The sequence below is a fragment of the Arvicola amphibius genome, chromosome 1, assembly GCF_903992535.2.
Source record: "Arvicola amphibius chromosome 1, mArvAmp1.2, whole genome shotgun sequence".
Lineage (NCBI taxonomy): Eukaryota > Metazoa > Chordata > Mammalia > Rodentia > Cricetidae > Arvicola > Arvicola amphibius.
This window is the reverse complement of record NC_052047.1, coordinates 85,002,000-85,022,147: the sequence shown is the minus strand read 5'-3', so window position 1 is coordinate 85,022,147 and position 20,148 is coordinate 85,002,000. Positions and strand designations below refer to the sequence as shown.

The window sequence follows — 20,148 nt, the reverse complement described above, 5'->3', positions numbered from 1 at the left end:
CAAGTACTATTCTTCAGGAGGATCTGGATTCAGTTCCCAGCACCCACATGGTATCTCATAATAAATAAACATCTATAATTTCAATCCCAGGGGATACAAAGCCCTCTTCTGGCCTCCACCTATGTGCCTAACCAGGCCACACAGATATAGATATATCCAGGCAAAATATTACTACACATAAAATAAAAATAATTGGAAAAACCTTTTTTTTTGTAACCTCTTTAAAAAGATTCTTTTGACTGGGTGAGGTAGTTCACACCTTTAATCTCAGCCCTTACACAAGGCAGATTTTTCTGAGTTCAAGGCCAGCCTGGTCTACTATTGAGTTTCAGGACAGCCGGGGCTCCACAGACCCTGTCTCAACCATCACCTCTTCTACCCACAAAGGCTCTTTTGCCAGGCATGGGGCCCACACCAGCACCCCTAACCCGAGCCCTTCGGAGGCCGAGGCAGAAGGGTGACTGTGAACTTGAGACTTTGCCTCAGAACAAAACAGAAGGACGCCATCTTCAGATCCCTTCCAGGGGTTCCCGATTGCCACCCGTTGTTTTTACAGCGTGCCTTACCTAACTGGTAGTTTTCAGTGCTCTGCAGCTGTTGTAATTGGCCTGTATCTAGGTTAGATAAGCCGATTTATATTTTAATTTTTTGTTTGTTTTGGTTGCTTTTCCAAGAGGCTTTAGAAAACTCTAAGTAGGAAAAATGATGTCAGAATAATTGCCCTGATCGGTGATAATTAAGACCTTGCATCTGTGCCTTTCAAAGAGCTTTGAGAATATTGTTTCATAATTCCCAAATTGCCTCTGAAGTGGTGAGGCAAATGCCATTACCCCAATTTACAGAAGTAGCTGTGGTCTTTAAGAGATGAGAGATGAGCTTCACACAGAGTTAAAAGCAAAGGTGGGGCTGAATTTAGGAAAAGTATGTCTGTTATCTTTCTAGATCTTCCCAGGTCCATAGTGTTTTTAATAGAAACATGAGGATTATTACACTACCTTTTCTCAGGTCAAAAGATTAAAAACATGAAATTTTCTTTCCTGTTGGGTTTTCTTTTCTTTTTCTTTTTGTTTTTTGAGACAGGGTTTCTCTGTAGTTTTTGGAACCTGACTTGGAACTAGCTCTTGTCCTCAAACTCACAGAGGTCCGCCTGCCTGTACCTCTTGAGTGCCGGGATTAAAGGCGTGTACCACCACCGCCCAACTGAGAAAAATTTTTAATTAGCAATAACCAGAGCTTGAGAATTTCTAAGTGAAATTCTGTGCCTTTCATACCTAACTAAATACTTGCAGTAGGTGATGTCACTTCAAACCATCTAAGACTTTACTGGAACATCAGACACCTATGTTTACTATTACCTAAGTGCCCTCTCTGTAAGTAGCACCTTCTTGGTAAACATTCCCTGGTCTGCTGTACCTAGTAGCCAAACCTCATTAAGATACTGGCTATTTATATTGTTAACTTTTTGGATAAAGAGATATTTCTGTATGCAAACTAACATTCTAATGTGGGGGTGTTCTCTTAAGTCACATCCTACAGATAGCAAAATGTATTGTCTGCCTCAAGCCTATTAAAGATTGGTAATTGTGTTCCTGTTCCTCTAAAGGAATCTAGTCTTTCAGCAAGCTCATCCCTCTACTATTTCCTCCCCACAACTTACCAGGCAGATTTCAACCTCAGTTTTTTTTCTCATTCAGTTTATTCAACCTAGCGTGTCGTATTTCCCATGTCTAGCGTGCAAGGCCCATCTTAATCCTTCCCCATTATCAGAAAGTGGTAATAAACCATGTATCAGTGTCAGTAAGTGTTCTTTAAAATAAACAATTCAGCCTTTTTATTTTATGCGTATTAACATTTCGCCTTCATGTATGTGTGTTTATCACATGTGCAATGCCCATGGAGGCTGGAAGAGAGCACAGTATTCCCGGGGGACTGGTGTTACATACAATTGTGAGCTGCTGTGAGGGTTCTGAGACCCAAACTCAGGTCCCCTGCAAGAGTACTAAGTGCTCTGACTACTGAGCCTTCTCCCTACACCTTCTTTGCATGTTTTTAATCTCATTAATAGGAGGGGTTTTTTTGTTTTGTTTTGTTTTGTTTTAAAGGAAACTCAGGACAGTTTTACTGGAGTTTGAAAGAACGTAACAGGCCAGATAAACTGGGGTTCCTCACAGCAGCCAGGAAAAGTGAGGAAGAGCAAGTCCTGGTTTCTGAGTGAGAGCTGGAAAAAGCAGGAAGGCTCAGTAGTGTCCACGTGGGAGCAGCGGGGTGGGGTGGAGGCTTCATTTCAGTGAGACAGCAACAGTGCCAGGGTAAATGGGCTCAGGGCTCTGGCATGTTCATTTCAGTGAGACAGCAGCAGTACCGTAGTGCCAGGGTAAATGGGCTTAGGGCTCTGGGATGTTCTGCCCAGGAAAGAGGGAAGGAGGGAGGCTTGTACTTTCTGACTAGTGTGGCCGGAGAGATCTGTAGGTGAGAGGTCTCTGGGAGCATTTACGCACTCATCTCAGTAAAGGACTAACTCCCTCCAGTTCTTACTTGTCTCTAGGTGTGTGTGTGTGTGTGTGTGTCTTTTTTGCTTTGTAAGACCCAGGAAGGCTTGGGCTTGTCTATGCAAGGTGTATTCCTGCGGTCTACATCAAAGGGTGTTATCGGCCACTGACCACACAATTTGTAAGGGGTTACAGACCGTCAACTGCACAGCGCATGTCAGAGAATGCTACCATGTTGGCATTCATAAGTCCCAAAGGGGTCTGTGACATGAGAGGCACCCATTGTCTGACTTGGAAGGGATGTTATTGGCCATGGATCATGGCATTCATATGTCCTAAGTGGTCATGGGAAACAGCTAGCTGCAAAGAGCCCTTTCCCCCTGCCTAGCATTCCTATAAGCTCACTTTCCTGTACGTAAGAGGGTAAAGCAGACACAGCCGTCCCTTTGTTACAGCTGCTCACTGCTTACCCCAGCTCTTCAGTGCTTTCTGCCCGCGCTGCCTGACTTTATCGCTCCTGGGCCTGCCTGCCCCCACACACGCTTGAATTAAAGGTGGTGGCTGTAGCTACCCAAGAAAACAGAACGGGACATCTGAGTAGAAAAGTCATCTAGGTGCTCAGTAGGCAGTGTCTTAATAGTTAGGAAAGGAATTTCAACTGACTTCTCCCTCCCAGTTATACATAATTAAGAGTAACTTCTAAATAAGGATATTTAATTATGGAGTGGAATGCCAAGAAGTGAAATCATTTTATTTTTAAGATAAAAGACTTTTAAAAAGAAAACAAAGGGACATAAAGTGGGGCAGGAACTTGGAGGGGCCAGGTAGGGGTCAAAGAAGACAAGAGAGGACAGGAGGATGAATGTGGCCAGAATTATCACATGGATATGAAACTATCATAGTGTATATTTTTAAAAGGAGAGGAAAGATTTTGTTTTTAAGTTGTATGTATACATATGTTCGTTTGTACAGAGGTTGACCCCACACCTGGCTTTTACACAGCGGCTGGGAACCACAGGTCTTCATGTTTGAGCATCGAGCACTTTTACTGACTGAGCAATCCTTCCAACCTCGATATCATACCCAGTAAAGCAGAGCAGTCACTAGACAGGGCCATTTGGAGGATTTGTTTCCTCCAAAGGGTAGATTTTGGGAGGTGGGAGTATGTACGCAGTGACTTATTCTGGTCAAGAAATTGTAGTTACTCCTGTGACTTTGCTCATTCGAGTCTTCCTGTCAGCATTTGATTAGGGAATTACAGTTACCTTTGTTCAGTGTTTTCAAATGTTTTTGTGTTCTTTTCTAAAACTTTCTAAAAATCTCTGAGACGCGATAGATGAAGAATGCCAGGCTCCAAGCAGTTTAAGTGAGCCATTGCCGTTCCCAGGATATTATGTGACAGAATTGGGTGCAGAGCCCGCGTCTTCCGGTGTCTCCTCTTGTGTTCTGTAATTTTACACTGGGTCTTCATTATCTCCCAACAAATGATGTCATCTTGTGTTACCGAAGGATAGCAGTGTTGGCGCTGACTGTAGAAGACAGACAATAGTGTGAGAATTGAGTCTTGTGTCTGCGTCAGCTCTCAAGCTCACTTTCCTGACGGGATTTCATATGCCTGTGAGCTCCTGTAGTCCCAGTTCACAACAATAAATTTATACAGTGGCATCCTTTCTATTCTTAGGAATGAGTTGTCAGTCAGTGCCTCCTGGGTGGTCCTGGACACCCGTCCATCAAGGTGCTTTTGCATTCAGAATGGATTCAGATGTTGCTCGTAAAATGGAGTTTCTGAGGGCAAGGCACAATCTTAAAAAAAAAAAAAACAAACCAGTTTTATAGAATATGGAGTAACTCAGGGCAGGGCACAGCCTGATCTCAACAAGGTCTAAAAACCATTATTCTCTAAAACAAGAAGGAAGTAGGAAAACGGTCTGTCTAAAACAGCCAAGGAAAGTACATAAAACAAATGTAAGATTTATTATGCAGATTTAAGTATGAATCTGTAGTGATTTGATCTTCTTGCTTTGTCCTTAAGAAAGAAATTTTTGTAATATAAATGTAAAGAGACATAACTTAGCAGGTAAAGACGCCTGCCACCAAGCCTGACAACTGGCACTTGAGTCCCAGGATCCACGCAGAAGGAGAAGGCTGACTTCTTTCTGTACATGCCGTGGTATAGTTCACATACGTGGATTAATTAATTAGAAACCCCCATATGTGTTTTTCAGGGCTTCTATGTTTGGTGTTTCTCAAAATTTTTATGTGAAAGAGGCATATTTTAGACATACACTGGGTCTTATCATCATTTCAGAGTGGATCCTCCATGCCCCCACCAGTAGTGCCTTTACTTTTGCATCCCTTTAGCTTGGAGTTTACAGTGGTGCCAGGGGTCTGTCTACAATACAGTGGGAGCAATCGGGAGCACTACTTTATTAGCTTGTAATTGCAATCTGAGACTATAGACTTCTGTTACTGTCTTTTACATGGTAAAAAGCTCTTTTATAAATGAGGAAAATACGTTTTAAATAGACGCTCTGCTGCTTTGGGGAATGAAAGCATGAAGATACCGGTTCTCAAGGGCAGGAAGACCTCAACGTTCAGTCCTGAGACCTTGCCGGCTTCCTTACGGCTGGACCTGTCTGTGCCACTTCTTCATATTTTAATTCAGTGGGTGGTTTGTTAAATAAAGACCTAGTAAGAAGGAAAAGGGAGCAAATAGTATGTCTGACCCTTGCAAGGAGATAGACCCTCGCAGCTCACACAGCTCCTGGGAGTTAAGTCAGTAAAAGCAAGCAAAGCAGGATTTACTGTGGACTTTGTTGTTGCCAGATGCAGTTGGTGCCCCAATGTGAGAACAGCCTTCTGTTTTTATCAGGTACAGGGTTAGGCGCCAGGAGTCCTTCACCAGGAATCCTTCACCTGGCCGTTTCTCACTGTTAAAGCAAAGGGCCTGTTTTAAAGGAAAGAGGCTGGTGAGGAATGTGGCTGGAGACAGGATAGAGTGGCGGAATAGAGAGAGAACACGGAGACTCTTGCATACAAAATGTAATACTGAGGCTTGAATATTTGCTAATTAGCCTTTGCGACAGGCACATAAAAATAGATGCCATTCTCCCATTCTTTTTCATTTTGGAAACCTTAAGCAAATTAATTTTCCCACCAGAATTGCACAGCCAGTAATGCTACATCTAAATTTGAACAGTATAACCTTTAAAATAACAGTGACACCCCCCACCCCAATACTGCTTTGGGTTTCATGGATACCTGAGATGGAGAAGGTTACTTCCTGACTTCTCTGTGGAGGGAAACTGGGTCTAAAATAGAATTTGGTGTTGGGGAGATGGCTCAGTAGATAATGTAAGCGTGAGAACTGTTTGCATCCCTAGAGCCCGCGTGAAAGCTGGGCAGGCCTGGCCGCAGCCTAGTATCCTAGCATTTAAAAGTCATAGATGAGGGGTTGCCCCCTGTGGGGGTGGGGGAGGGGTGTGTGACTAGACTAGGTCACACTGGTGAATTCCAGACTCATCTAGAAATGCTGCTTAGTAAATCAAATGATTGAGGAGCGGGACAGCAACTTCTGCCTCCCACGCGTGTGAGCATGATTCATTCAAGCATACCACACATGCGCACACACACACAAACACACAAGTAGCATGTTTAGATTCCTTTTTAACTCTAACTTTCAAAATGCTTCAAATGTGTACTGACTTAGAAAGGTACCGGATCTCAGGAGTAATGCAGTTGTGGGGCTAAAGGATTCGCTGCCCTCTGAAGGCCTGACAGCGGAATCTGCCAAAACAGTGAGAGCAAACAACAAGAGAAAGGGAATGCATGCTTCTTGACATGCAGGCCGCCAGGAGTCACAGAGTGTGAAGCTAAAAGACACCATATGGTTGAGCCGTAAAAACCTTTTTCACAAGGGCCAGGGAAGACAGAGGTGGAGGCAGCTGTAGAGGAGGAAGCTGTAGGATTGTCATTATGGGGACGTGATAAATCAGCCTGGAGAGCAGACAATATTCTAGGCCAGGTTTCACCAAGCCTTTGGGCGTGGTGGCAACTCTAAGGTTTTTTCCTGGGCGTTAATCTTCTGAAAGATGGGCCCTTTGGGTAGGAAGAACTTCAAAGAAGCATTTCTTCCTGTGCTCTGAGTCCCAACATAGCACAGACAACCAAGAAGAGCTGGTCTCTCCACGTTAAGTACGTCTGCAAAAGCATGTATGTATTTCTGGTACTTTCCAGGAAGCCGTTATAATAGGGTACCACATCTTCATTGTTAATACGTTTAGATTTACCCTGCAGTGGATGTTAAATTAAGCCCAACACAACTATTGTAATGTATCTCTCAGAATCAGTCTCACCCCTGGTCCCCTGCCCTGGAAGTCACATAATTATAGAAATTATTATTAAAATGTTTTATTAGAGTTATTATTTTATTTTTTGTGTTTGAGTGTTTTGCCTGCTTGTGTGTATGTGCACCACATGTGTGCCTGGTGTCTGCAGAGTTCAAAAGAGGGTCCCCAGAAACTGGTGTTATAGATGAGTGCGAACTGCCATGTGAATGCTTAGAGCAGAACCTGGGTCTTCTGCAAGACAGCAAGTGCCGTTCTTAACCCCGAGTGGTTCTTAACTGAGTCACCCTTCTTTCTGCAGAAATTTCCTTTTAAAGTTCATATTTAGTATTTTACTTTTCATGGATAAAGATAATTTGAATTTTTCTCTTCAGATTCGCAGATAGAAACCGGAAGCAGCTGCTGGAGGCCCTTCCTTGCAGCGTGAAATGAGGGATACAAGAGGCGTCTTGTTTCTTTTTATTTCTTAACCCCCTAGGGAGTATTTGACTTTCATTTGAAGATGGGGGGAAAGACAAATGACAGAATATTTGAGTTAATAATACAAAAATAAATAAGTCTGATCCCAAGCCTCCAGGGTGGTATCTCCACAGTTAACGCTGCAGCTGTTCACTCTTGCCTTGTTCCCTCTGTGTCCCTGACACAGACAGGGTCAATCTACCGTGACCTGAAAACCTTCACTGGCGTTTTCTGCGGAGCGGAGAGGGTGGGAATATCACACCAACGCCGTGGGTTGGCAATGCCCTGGATGCCAGCTCAGGTGAAGTTAAACTCCCAGTTCCTGGTTTTTCTATGTGATTGTTGAGTATTAGAATTATTTCTCGATTTGATTACAAGAAAAATGCTTGAATTGGGTCTTCTTCCCTGTCTAAAGACTGGCAGTGATGGCAAGAGAACAGAGTTGGGAGCTGAGCCCATAACAGGGCGTTGGCAGCTCCAGCCTGGAGCCCTGCTTGTGTTTCTGCCCCGCCACAGCCAGCTGCCACCTCTGGTATTCTTCCACTAGCTTGATGGCTGTGTGCTTCCTGAGTTATACTGCAGAAGGGTATCAGAGGCAGCCTTAGGCTGACTTCAGGCTGCCAATGTACCTTGGCCGGACTATATTGGAGAGTCCTAGAGTGTGTCAGAGTGAGTACTTAGCTTTTCCCTTTGGAGAAGAGAAACAGTGTATAACTAACCAATACCATTTTCATGGTGTTGGGTAAGATACAAATAAAATAGACAGGTGTGCTGCATAAGCTTACTTCTCGGGGAACCGCTGAGTCACCTCAGAGACCTCTGCAGTAGACCTGTTCAAAACCATGACTGCAGCCATGCAGTCGGAAAGTACAAACCAGTGCACCTTGAGACAGCTCTAAAATGGTGGAATCTTGGTTTAGATTTGGATTTGGGTTGGTGTGGCTTCAAAGCCCGTGCTCACTGGATATGAAAGCATAGCGAGAGCCACACGCTGGCAGAGGAGGTGGAGGTCATCTCATCAAGTTTTCTAGACATTCTGAGCAGGGACGGCTTGTTTGTCGGGTAGGGTCAGGAAACTTCCTAAGGCTGTAGTTGGGCTGAGACGTAGCTCAGAGCTGGAGCGCTAGCCTCACATGCACGAGGACCTGTCTGCTCCCTAGCCTTAAAGACAAGTAAACCAACAAACAAGTGAATGGAATACAACTGTGTTCGTATTCGTAACAGTATACGTGCTGCCAGGTCTGTGTTTTGCACGGTCGTCAGTCAGGCCTCGAATCTGTGATGAGACATGATCACAGACGCTTCCTGCTCATCATCTTATCCTTGGCTTATCTGGAGGATGGATGTGGGTCAGAGATGAAGGCTACAAAAAGTTGAAGCTCAGAGTTTAACACATTTGTCTTCTCACATTCCAAAAGTACCTGGTCTGGTTTTTAATGACTAATTTGATTTTCTTAGATGACAAGACAGAATCTGTGATTTCTTGTTACTGCTGATGGAAAGCACCCCAGGTTCAAGCTAGTGTTCTGGTTCTGCTGGCTTAAGACTGGCATGATAGGAGAAGGAATCTCATTCTAGAAGTTTGGAACTTTGGTTCATAGAAGAAGGTAGTCTTGTTTCTAGCTCTCCTACTGATGATAACAGGCATCTATATAGTGGCTCCTCCCTACCCATCCTACTCCACTGGACTACAGAAGGAGCCAGAATAAAAAGCTATAGGAACTGAGCTTACTTATAGCATGCTTTCAGCCTGGGTCCCATGCCTACATTAACTCTGCTGTGCCTTCTCCCCATTAAATGGCTGCTCTCATGCTCAGCGCTCTCCAGACGCAGGCGGATGTGAGCTGTCACTGCCATCTGCAGCCTCCTCTATCTTTCTTTCCCTCCCCACCCCTTTCTTCCCTCCTCTTCCGGATGGGACCAAACCCAGGGCCTTGTACTTGCTAGGCAAGTACAGTACCACAGAATTAAATCCTCACCGCCCCATCAGGTGATTGGTGGAGGGCGGGATGACATTGTCGGTGGACTTGGAGTGTCATGCCAACAGCACTGAACTTCCCTTTGAGTCTTTATTAAAGTTAACTGAACCGGAGGCTAGCATTCAGGTGTGGCAACATTAGTAACTGTCAATGGTGGAATTTATAGTATACATAAATGCATAAATATAAACTGAGATTGTGAAGTGACAAGTGTTTAGGTTCTAAAGCCAGCCAGTCAGAACTGAGTTTGCTTTGTTTGTTTGGTTGGCTGGCTGGTTGACTTTGAGACAAGGTCTTTCTCGGTAGCCCAGGGTGGTCTTAAATTCACCATGTAGCTCAGGCTGGCCTCCAGTACATGCCGACTCTCTCAGCCTCTGTATTGCTGGGATCACAGTCATGAACAACTATGCCTGGCCAGATACGGTTTTTTAAGATGGCTCTTCTACTTCTGTGGCTTTTCAGAAATTATCCTTTATCTTTCTATAAAATAGGATAAAATTATCCTCACTGATCTGAAATGCCGCGCAACGCGGCCCTGGTCTGCGCTCTATGCGCTAGACCCCAGTTCGTGAGCTTCCAGCAAAGGGCTGGAGGTTGAGAATACACACGCAGAGATAGACCGACACACAGACCTTCAAACACTGATACCAAAGCCCCTCTTTATTAACACCATGTAGACTTAAATACACTGCAGTCAATGGCCAACAGGTAAAAATCCCATCCTCTGATCCTCTAAGTTAGGCACAGCTTCTAGTAACTTCAATTAGAAGGTTCTAGCAGGGAAGAGCAGCTGAAGGCCAGGACTCATTAATCCCGACATCCAGCTGAAGGCCAGGACTGATTAGTCCCAACGCTGAAATGAAGTATGGACAAAGCTTGGCGTTTTGTTGCTCATTCTTGCTACCATTTTCTATTATTTAAATATAGATTTGCCTCTCTCTGAACTTCAAATTCACTAGCATTTCCCACAATCCTCCCTTCTGCTATCTCTTTTTTTTTAGGGGGTAGTGGAAACACAGAATCTTATGTAGCCTAGGCTAGCCTTGAGCCTTCTGTGTAGCAGAGGATGATCTTGAACTTCTGATCTTCCCGTCTCCACTCCCTCAGTGCTGAGGTTATGGGCATGGGTTACCACCCCCACCCCCACCCCCACCCCCACCCCCACCCCCTGTTTCTGTGTCTCTGGCATTGAGAACCCGGGCCTCACGCGCCGAGGCAACTACATCCTCAGCCCTGGTTTCTCTTTCACTGTAGTTTTTCCTCTTTGCCAGGGGCCAGCAGCGAATCCCTGTGTCCACCCCCACAAACTTTTCTCTTTCCTCCACTTTTTCCAAAGCTTTCAAAGTCTCCTACAAGAATGATGGTGGCCAGGAAGGGGTCTTCGTTCCTCCCTAGTTAGGAGCTGACTACCTTTGCCTTTCACAAAGATTTGAATTTTGAAACTCTAGTTTGTGACTTGTGGACAGTTTTAAGTAAATGAGATCTCAATTTTTTATTACTTTATAAATAATACCAATCAAAATTTCCACTTCCTCCTCCCCTCCAGTCCTGAGAGAGGGCAAGGTACCCTGCCCCATGGGAAGTCCAAGGCGCCCCGGCTTAGGAAGGGTGCATCCAAATAGACTAGGATCCCAAAAGCCAGAAATGCAGTAGAGACAAATCCCAGTGCCATTATCATTGGCTTCTCAGTCTGCCCCAATTGTCAGCCATATCCAGAGGGTTCAGTTTGATCCCATGCTCATTCAGTCCCAGTCCAGCTAGATTTGGTGACATCTTGAACTTTGCATGCAAATGGATGGAAATAGAAAACACTATTCTGAGTGAGATAACCCAGACCCAAAAATATGAATATGGTATGTACTTACTCATTAGTGGATTCTAGCCATAACAAGGGATATTGAGACTATAGTTCGTGATCCTAGAGAAGGTAAGTAATAAGGTGAACCCAAAGAAAAACATATATAGATTCTCCTAGAAATTGGAAGCAGACAAGATCACCAGGCAAAAGTTGGGAGCAAGGGGGTGGGGGTGGGGAAGAGAGGGGAATAGGGGAGGGCTGGGGAGAGCTTGGGGGAGTGGGATGGTTGAGGTGGAGGAAAGACAGATATGGGAGCAGGGAAGGAGATATCTTAATTGAGGGAGCCATTTTGGGGTTAGCAAGAGGCTTGGCCCTGGAGGGGTTCCCAGGAGTCCGCAGCGATGACCCCAGCTAGGACCCTGGGCAGTGGAAGAGAGGGTGCCTGAACTGGCCTTGTCCCGTAATCATACTGATGACTATCTTGAATATCACCATAGAACCTTCGTCCAGCGACAGATGGAGATAGAGACAGAGGCCCGCATCGGAGCTCTGGACTGAGCTCCCAAGGTCCAGTTGAAAAGCGGAAGGAGGGAGAATATGAGCAAGGAAGTCAGGACCACGAAGGGTTGGTCCACCCACTGAGACAATGTGCCTGAGCTAATGGGAGATCTCAATTTTCTATCAGTGGGATTAGAAAATACCACAGCCCATAAAATCACTTATATGTTCTGACAGAGTTTCCCAGATTTGGTTCAGACAATCTTCTTTAGGTCAGATGGGCAAATTCGGCCAATTCTATAATTGTTCGGAGTAGCTTACTTCTGGGTTTGTCTCTTCGAGTTCACGGGACTGTTATCGGATCAAGTGAGGCCATGCATGTGAAAGGTTTCCAGTCTATGGACACCACATTAATATGAGAGCTGATCTTTGTATTTGAATAAAGGCCCAGTGCCGACTGATGTCAGAACACACCCTCAAAACAGAGATGATTTCCTCTCTGCCACCTCTACCCATTGCCTCCAAAAGCTTGCAGCAAGCTGTGTGAGCTAGAGAGCCCGTCTGACTTCACCCACTATGCAAGCCCTCGCCGTCCCTCAGATTCACATTTTCTCTCTGAGGGTGGTGTGCCAGAACAAGGGTTTGGACTGGGACACAGCATGCGTGCAAGGTGCAAGATCTAAGAGTGGGGAGTAGAGAACTCTTTTGTGCTGTTTTCTAATCCTCTTCCTGACAGCTTTTATTCTGGCAGTACTCACAGATGAAGTAACATTTCAAAATAAAAGACAATAAGAATGTGGTAGCCCTGGCTAGTCACAGTGTGTGTGTGTGTGTGTGTGTGTGTGTGTGTTTGGGTGTTTGGTTTGGGGGAGCACGGTGTTGCTTTGTTTTGAGTTTGCTTTCTTTATTTTGAATTAGCTATTAGAAATTCATATTTGCATAATATGTTCAGGAAACTAGGAATTAAGTCTGAGATCGTTGACCTTATCATCCTATCATCTGCAAATACCAGATCCTTGATAAACACAGGACCTCTAAGCATGGGGAGTGTAATGAACTCAATCGTGTCCCTCTAAATTCTATACCAAAGTTTATTGTGCCCTCAAAAAATAACCATGTTTTGAAGCAAGAAGTTAAAAGGAAGCTACTAGGTGGGGCTGGAACCCAAAGTGTCTGATGTCCACGTGAGAAGATAGAAACAGCGGGGATGCCTTTCACAGAGACGCGGTCAGGGGGAAGATGGCGAAGTGAAGCTAAGAATGGCGTTAGGAGAGAGCAGACCTTCTAGCCGATTGCTCTTGGGTTTTTAGCCTCCACAAGCTACAAGAAATAAGTCCGTGCTGCGCGCGCCACCCAGTCTGTTGCAGTATGGAACCTCCGCAGGCTCACACAGGAATGCAGACATGGAGAACCCCACAAAATCAATCCCCACAACCCTGCCCCCTTTTCCCAGTCATCTAAAACTTTATCTCCCCAAATCAGTACTTTATGAATTTGAAAATCATCTTCCTCTCGGTTGTTTCATTCCCTGCTTCTCCTGTCTGTGTCCTCTGGAGTTACAGAGAGACTTCTCTGCCTGTTTCCTCTTAGTCATAGATAACTCACGGCTGCCACACTGGCACCCTGGCGGCTGGCAAGTGCTGTTACTGGCAGAGCAAATTGGCAATCCCTATACTTGGAGAAAATCTGCCCTTCCAGAATTAATTCAATTAATACCACTCTTCCTTCCTCCCCTGCCAAGGAATTTGTCATTTAGTGTTCCTTCCTGGCCTTTCTTAGATGTATTGTGGTGTTTCCTGATCTCAGTCTGTACATTACCAAGTACTAGAAGTAAATGCCATTTCATAATGGTTCCCCCTCACTAATGATGGTGAGCTATGCCAAATGGCTTTGGTTTGGGGCAGAGGAAGCAATCTCAATTCCTTGTATGTAAATATTACAGTTTGTCAGTTATTTGCAGGTAAGTTTGACCTAAGGTTTACCTCATCAGGAATGATGGTGCACCCCAATTTGAACTTCTAAATAAAGTAGCACCAGCCACTAGTGTGTTAAGAGTTTGACATTTGGTTTCTCACAAGCTTCAGTGAAACTGCTCCTCCTTCAACATGATGACTTTAAACTGTCCAGCAGCTTTCCTTTGGGTACCATGTCCTTTGTTCTGTGGAAACTAGTTCTGCTTTACCCAAATTAACAAAATTTCCTCCAGGTTACACCAGAGCACCAAGCCAGGCATGATGTCACAAGCCTACAATCTCAGCACCTCGAAGGCTGCTACAGGAAGACTAAGACTTCATAACCAGTATAGACCACATACAAGATATTACTTTAAGAAGACTGGGCAATGGCTCAGCAGTTAAGAGCAGTGGTTATTCTCCCAGAGAAAATGAGTTTAGTTCCCTGCACCCATGTCATGACTTACAGCCTTCCCGACTCCAGTTCTAGGGGACCTGATGCCCTCCTCTGACCCCAGGCTTAATGCCTGCTCATGGTGCACATACATACATACATCAGACAATACGCACACATAAAAATGAGCTGAGAAAAGAGTCGATCTACCATATCATCCTACAGTTCCACTGTTGGGCTTATGTCCAAAGGAAATGAAATCATTACGTCAAAGAGATATCTGTACCCTGTGTTTATTACAGTATTATTCATAATAACCAAGAAATGGAAACAACCTAAGTATATATTGACAGATGAGTGGATAAGGGAAGTATATCAATATGGAATATAAGTCAGTCATAAAGAAAAAAAGAGCAAAAACCTGTCATTTGCATTCTCACTGGAACTGGGGTACACAATGTTAAGTGAAACAAGTCAGGCATGGGAAGAAAAGTATTGCCTGTCAATCAGAAGTGGCATATGAAAACATTCGTCTCAGCCGGGCAGTGGTGACACAGCCTTTTGTCCCCAGTACTCTGGAGGCAGAGGCCGGCAGATCTCTGAGTTCAAGGATGGCTTGGGCTACACAGAGAAACAAAACAAAAACATTAATCTCAGGCTGGGAGATAGTTCAGTGGGTAAAAGTGCATGCCATGAAAGTATGAGGACCCAAGTTCAAATCCCCAGAACCCATATAACAGCCAGACACGTAACGTGAGCATCTATACTCCCAGCGCTCCTACAGGGAATTAGGAAACACAGAAGAATCCCTGGATGCTGGCAGGCCAGCTAGCCTGGCGCTACACACACGCACACACGCACAAATAACAACACAAAAACAGAAAAACAACAGGGGCCCTGTCTCAAAACAAGATGGAAGGCTGGGGCTATGAGGCTCTAGGTTCAGTCCCCAGTACCTACTTTTAAAAAAACTGCTAATGCCCAGGCCATGGAGATGGCTCAGTGGTAAAGGCACTTGCCTCCAAGCCTGATGGCCTAAGTGTGAGACCCGGGACCCACATAGGAGAAAGACAGAAGCTGCTCCTGCAAGTTCTCCCCAGCCTCCATGTGTGTGATATAGCAGTGCCCCACCCTCAAAAATGTATAAAACATTTGAAACAAGACTTCCGGAAGGTGAGGACTGACCCATGAGGTTATTCTCTCCCCTCCACACGTGTGGCATGGCAGTGCACACCTGCACATGCACTGATCTCACTGTTGGTGCAGGTCATAGAAGAGTGTGCTGGGCTTGCGTCAGGCCCTGCATTCAGTCCTCAGCACCGAAGAGTCGGTTTCACAGAAGGTAGAGTAGTGGTGGTGGACCAGACGCTGGGGAGAATAGGAAGCGGGAAGACGGGGAGTTTAATTGGTGGGCCCCCATCTCGGTAGGCTAAGATGTCCCCCAGCTGAGCAATGCAAACAAGACACTGCCCTTTCGAAAGGCTAGAAGGAAGGACTTCCGCTGTTTCACTGTTAAAGAAGTGAACGGGTGCACTTGACTTGATTTAGATATCACAAATATGTGCAAATTTCAAAATAGCCCATGGTACTCTATAAAAACGATTTTTTTTTATGTTTTCATTATCAGTTAAAAGTAGATTTAAAGGTTAGATGTGGTGGTGCACACTTTTAGCCCCATCTTTAGGAGGCAGAGGAGGGCAGATAGCTTGGTCTACATAACAAGTTCCAGGCCAGCCAGGCAGCCAGTAAGGTACATGGAAGGACCTGAATTCAGTGCCCAGAACCCCTGAAAGAAAGCCAGGTGTGGTGGCGTGCTTGTAACCACAGCGCTGGGGAGACAGATGGAGATGTTTGGCTTGCTGGCTGGCCAGCCTACTCAGTGAGCTCCAGGGCAGTGAATTGCTGATTAACAACTCCAGAGGCTGACCTCTGGCTTCCACATGCATGTGCACATGTGCACATACACACTCACATATAGAAATCCTTCAGTTATTAAAGAAAACTATATAACAGAGCTTAATTGATGTGTGTGTGTGTGTGTGTGTGTGTGTGTGTGTGTGTGTGTGTATGTATGGCTCCCAAGATGGATCCTAGATCCTAGTCTCTTCACATATAATACTGAGTTAATACTGCAGCCGGCTCTCACCGGAGGAAAACATGGGTCATAATCTCTTTTACAGTTTCCTAAGTATATATTTATTCATTAATAATTGCTAGTGTCCGGACTGTCATTTCCAAGGCCAAATGTTAAATAAACATGTTTGAAACTCAAGCTAACGTCTCAGGAAAACTGAATGAAAGATAAAAGTCTGCCAAATCTTAGGTCTTGGATAATTTTGCCAAATTATGCCAAACATGTGCCAAACTGCCCAATATTTATGAAAAAAAGTTAATTACTTCTTTGATTTGAAACATGGGAAGTTTCCTTATTAATATTTTTGTATGTTTATTTGTGTCTGTGAGTGTAGGCGCATGTCTGCATACAGATGCGCACACACAGGCCAGAAGAGGGTGCTGGGTGTCTACTGTCAACTGTCCTTGAATCTGAGGCTCACTCTCAGCTAAACTGGCAGCAGTGAGCCCTGGCAATCCTCCTGTCACCCGTGACCTGGCCCTATGTCAGCTCAGAGACACAACCGCAGGCACATGCTGGGATCCAAACCCCTGGTCACCGTGATTGTCCAGCTCTTAACTCTTGGGTCATCTCTTTGGCCAGTGTTTATTATTTATTTCTTTATTTGTTTATTTTGAGAGGGTCTTCTGTTCCACAGGCTGGCCTTGAACTTGCTGTGTAGTCATGAGGTGATATTGAATCTGTAATCCTGGGATTACAGACGTGTTCCAACGTGCTGGATTTTACACATTCTGGGTATCGAACTGCAGGCTTTGTGTATGCTAGGCAAGCATCGTGCCAACCAAGCTACACTCTCAGCCCCATATTCTTCTCTTGTTTAAACTTGTTTTCTTAGACTAAATGAAAACTTGACAGAATTTCTAAGCTCCTTTCCTGTCCAAGTACAAGTTTGAGGACAGGATTCCAATAGTTGGGGAAATTGTTTTTCCTTGGTGGAAGCTTTCATCCAAGAGGCTCTTTCTCCCAGGCCAGTGCTGTCAGTTTGTGCAGCAGTTCAGCAACAACAAAGTCCATTTTCAAAGTCAACTCCCGAACGTTCTTGCCAAGCAGCAGCGTGACTCTCCTTCTCCTGCCGCTCTGGATCAGGGCTGGGAGCACCTAAGGGAAAACCTCTTCCCTTATAGAAGGCTCTCTGTGGACTCCTGGGGGTTAAACTGCGAAAATGCTAATAGGAAAAAGATGTTTACAAGTAGTATTGACATTGATATTTTAAATATTATGTTCAGATACATACCCTGAAAACTCGCAGAAGCCATTAGACTTGGAAATTTATATACCTGATTAATGAAGGGTGATAAATAAAGTCACTTGGAGCAGTCAGTTGTTGGAAGAAAAACAATTATAGATATAGATTAATTTAGTAAGTTTGTATAATTTATGTCAACTTTTTATCTTCACCACCAAAAAATTCCCCCGTCTTCATTTCTCAGTTTTTTGCTTTGATTGGATAGAAGAAACTTTTAGAAGGTTGCTGTTGATTTTCAGTTACCTTCAACTCAAACAATGTCAAAGTAGATTCTTGGGGTAGGATGTTCTGATCTCCTTTAGTATTTAGAGAGGAAAATGTGCAGGTAAAAGTCTTAATCCCATGATTCTGTTCTTAACAGACAAAGGGCCACTAGGCATGTCACTTGACATACCTGGAACCTTAATTTTACTTTCTGGAGAGCAAGGCAGTTAGAACAGATAACCTCTAACAGTTACTCAGTAACTGTTCTTGAGGATAGAAAAGATTGATACTTTGGAATACCCATGTTTGCCCATCTCTTCCAAGACAGTTTAGAGTTGGGGTTTAATGGGACAGGAGAGGTTTCTGCTACATACTTCAGAGACCTGATTCAGACACTTACCTAGCCCCAGGTTGACTCACCAATCCTGAGTGATTGGAGGCAATGTGGTGGGAGGAGATCCCTGAGGTAGGTCTTCCCTCACAGCGTGTGGTCGCCCCTGAGAACCGCCTGCTGCTCTTTCAAGGTCTGGTCATTTCTTAGAGTCTAGCCAACGCTTCCCAGTGAACCTATCACGATTTCTTTTTAGCCAGAATCACAGTTGGCCCAGACTAACTTGGGACTAATCACAATTCTTTCATTATTATATAAGGTGGAGACAGCACGAACTCTGAAGTCAGCCAGGGCTGGGAGTGCAGTATCTGACTGTGCCATTTTAAACTTTTCAGGTGGGTTTAGCCTTTCTGCCCTCAGTTTCATCCGCAAAGTAGCAACACCTAAGTACTTCCCGTACATCTGGACAGCGCCTCTCGTAATGAGATCAAGTGGCACTCGTCCCTGTTTACACTGGGGCTTCATTGAGGACACGGTGTGGATTTGCTCTGCATGGTAAAGCATCACAGAGGTTTAAAGGCCCGAGTCTGGTTCACTGCACTGGGGCCCTGGGCCTCTGTCAGGAGCTTGCTTATGCCAGAAGAACGGCCATAGCTGCACGGACTTACTTTCTGTTCCATCACTGTGAGAAGACACCATGGCCAAGGCAACTTATAAAAGAACACTTAATTTTGGGGCTCAACTACAGTTTTCGAGGTTTAGTTCATGATCATCACGGCGGGAAGCTGACAGGCGTGGCACTGGAGCAGTAGCTGAGAGACTGGTCTTTGTGTGAACTTTTGAACCCTCAGAGCCCATTCCTGGGGACAAACCCTCCAACAATGCCACACCTCCTAGTCCTTTCCAAACAGTTCATTGGCTGGTGACTAAACACTCCAATAGATGAGCCTGTGGGGGCATTCCCTTTTCAGACCGCTACAGCCGTCTTGCAGGTTTCTGAAGCCTCCTCTTATGTCTTCCAGGAATCGGAATTTCTGTGTCTGGAATTTGACGAGGCTAAAGTCAAGCAGGTCCTGAAGAGACTGTCGGAGGTGGAAGAGAGCATCGGCATGCTGATGCAGGCAGCCTGACGCGTGCGTGCGTGCGACTGGACAGAGTGTTGGAGTGTTCGAGAGCCTTGCCGTCGACCCTGTGACTCCTGTGTCCCCACTGGGGGTACCCACGGGCATTGCGTACATATGCAAAAGTCTCAAAGAATAAATAAAAAACATATTTTAAAAAATGACTTTTAAAAAAAGAAAAACCCTCCCTTTCAAATCTTGCTTGTTGTCTGCTTGCTGGCTACTTTTACTTTCACATCTGCTCCATTGGAGAGGTTCCCATATTTTAGCACACATAAAGATTATGAGGAACAACTATAAAAACACTGAAATTAAAAAGGAGGCTGCTGGTAAATAGCTCCAGGTAAAGCACGCATTTACCGTGCGAGGAGGTGAGCAGGTCTAGGGTCTCACCTCAGTGCCGAGCATGAGCCTGCTGAGACTCTTCTGGGACTGACTGATGGAGCTGAATTGCTGCTTTATAAATCTAGAGGTTGGGTTTCATCTGAGTAGGGGTACTCAATTTTGCAAAATTACATTTATCTTCTGTGAATGCGTGTATATGGGTATGTGGGAGAGGGCCACATGTCACAGCACACCTATGGAGGGCAGAGGACAAGGAGACTTAGTTCTCCCTTCTAGATTGTGAGCTCTAGGGCTTGAGCTCTGCCTGCCAGGAATGGCAGTGGGCACCTGTCTCACGGGGCAGGCGTGCGTGTGCACACACACAGGAGAAAGACACCTGCCATCAACCTCTGGCCTCCACATGCATGTGCACACATGTGCACACGTACCAGACCTCAGATGTAGCATGGACATTCAAATGTGCATGCACACACAGAGAGAGGAACTAGTCTAATGAGAACTGCTCTTGTGGCAAAGTATGTTAATGGACTTCCCGTAACTGAGGCAGAATGCTTGGGCAGCCATCAACTCGGAGGGAGGGTTTCTCTTGGCTCTCAGTTTTGGAGGCGTCAGTCCATGGTCACTTGACTCCTTGTTTTGGGCCTGAGGTGAGACAGAGAATCATGGCAGGGAGCATATAAAGAAGCAAAGCCATACCCCTCCTGACCGGAAAGAGCAGGCAGGGTTCCAGGCTCCTCCGAGGGTGCGTCCCCAATGACCTGACCTCCTCCCGCTGGCTCCCACCTCCTAACGGTTCTTCCTTCTCCCAGTAGCAACACAGGCAACTCATGGCCCCTTGGGGAAAACCCAGGA

At 45.1% G+C, this 20,148-nt stretch overlaps 1 protein-coding gene across 4 annotated transcripts in view; it reads left to right on the top strand.

Annotated features, from left to right (window-relative positions):
* The window catches only part of Commd1 (copper metabolism domain containing 1), a 116,837-nt gene extending 97,722 nt beyond the window's left edge, over nt 1-19,115 (top strand). For 2 of the 4 annotated variants that reach the window (XR_005286985.2, XM_038343892.2), the window contains exons 3-4: nt 18,150-18,225; nt 18,853-19,115. Coding sequence is in view for 3 of the 4 variants with exons in the window: in XM_038343892.2 (XP_038199820.1) it covers nt 18,150-18,225; nt 18,853-18,881 (105 nt within the window). In the remaining variant the exon portion in view is untranslated. The remainder of the gene's footprint in view (nt 1-18,149; nt 18,226-18,852) is intronic. The other 2 variants (XM_038343883.2, XM_038343875.2) reach the window with 1 other exon arrangement.
* The last annotated feature ends 1,033 nt before the right edge of the window (nt 19,116-20,148 follow it).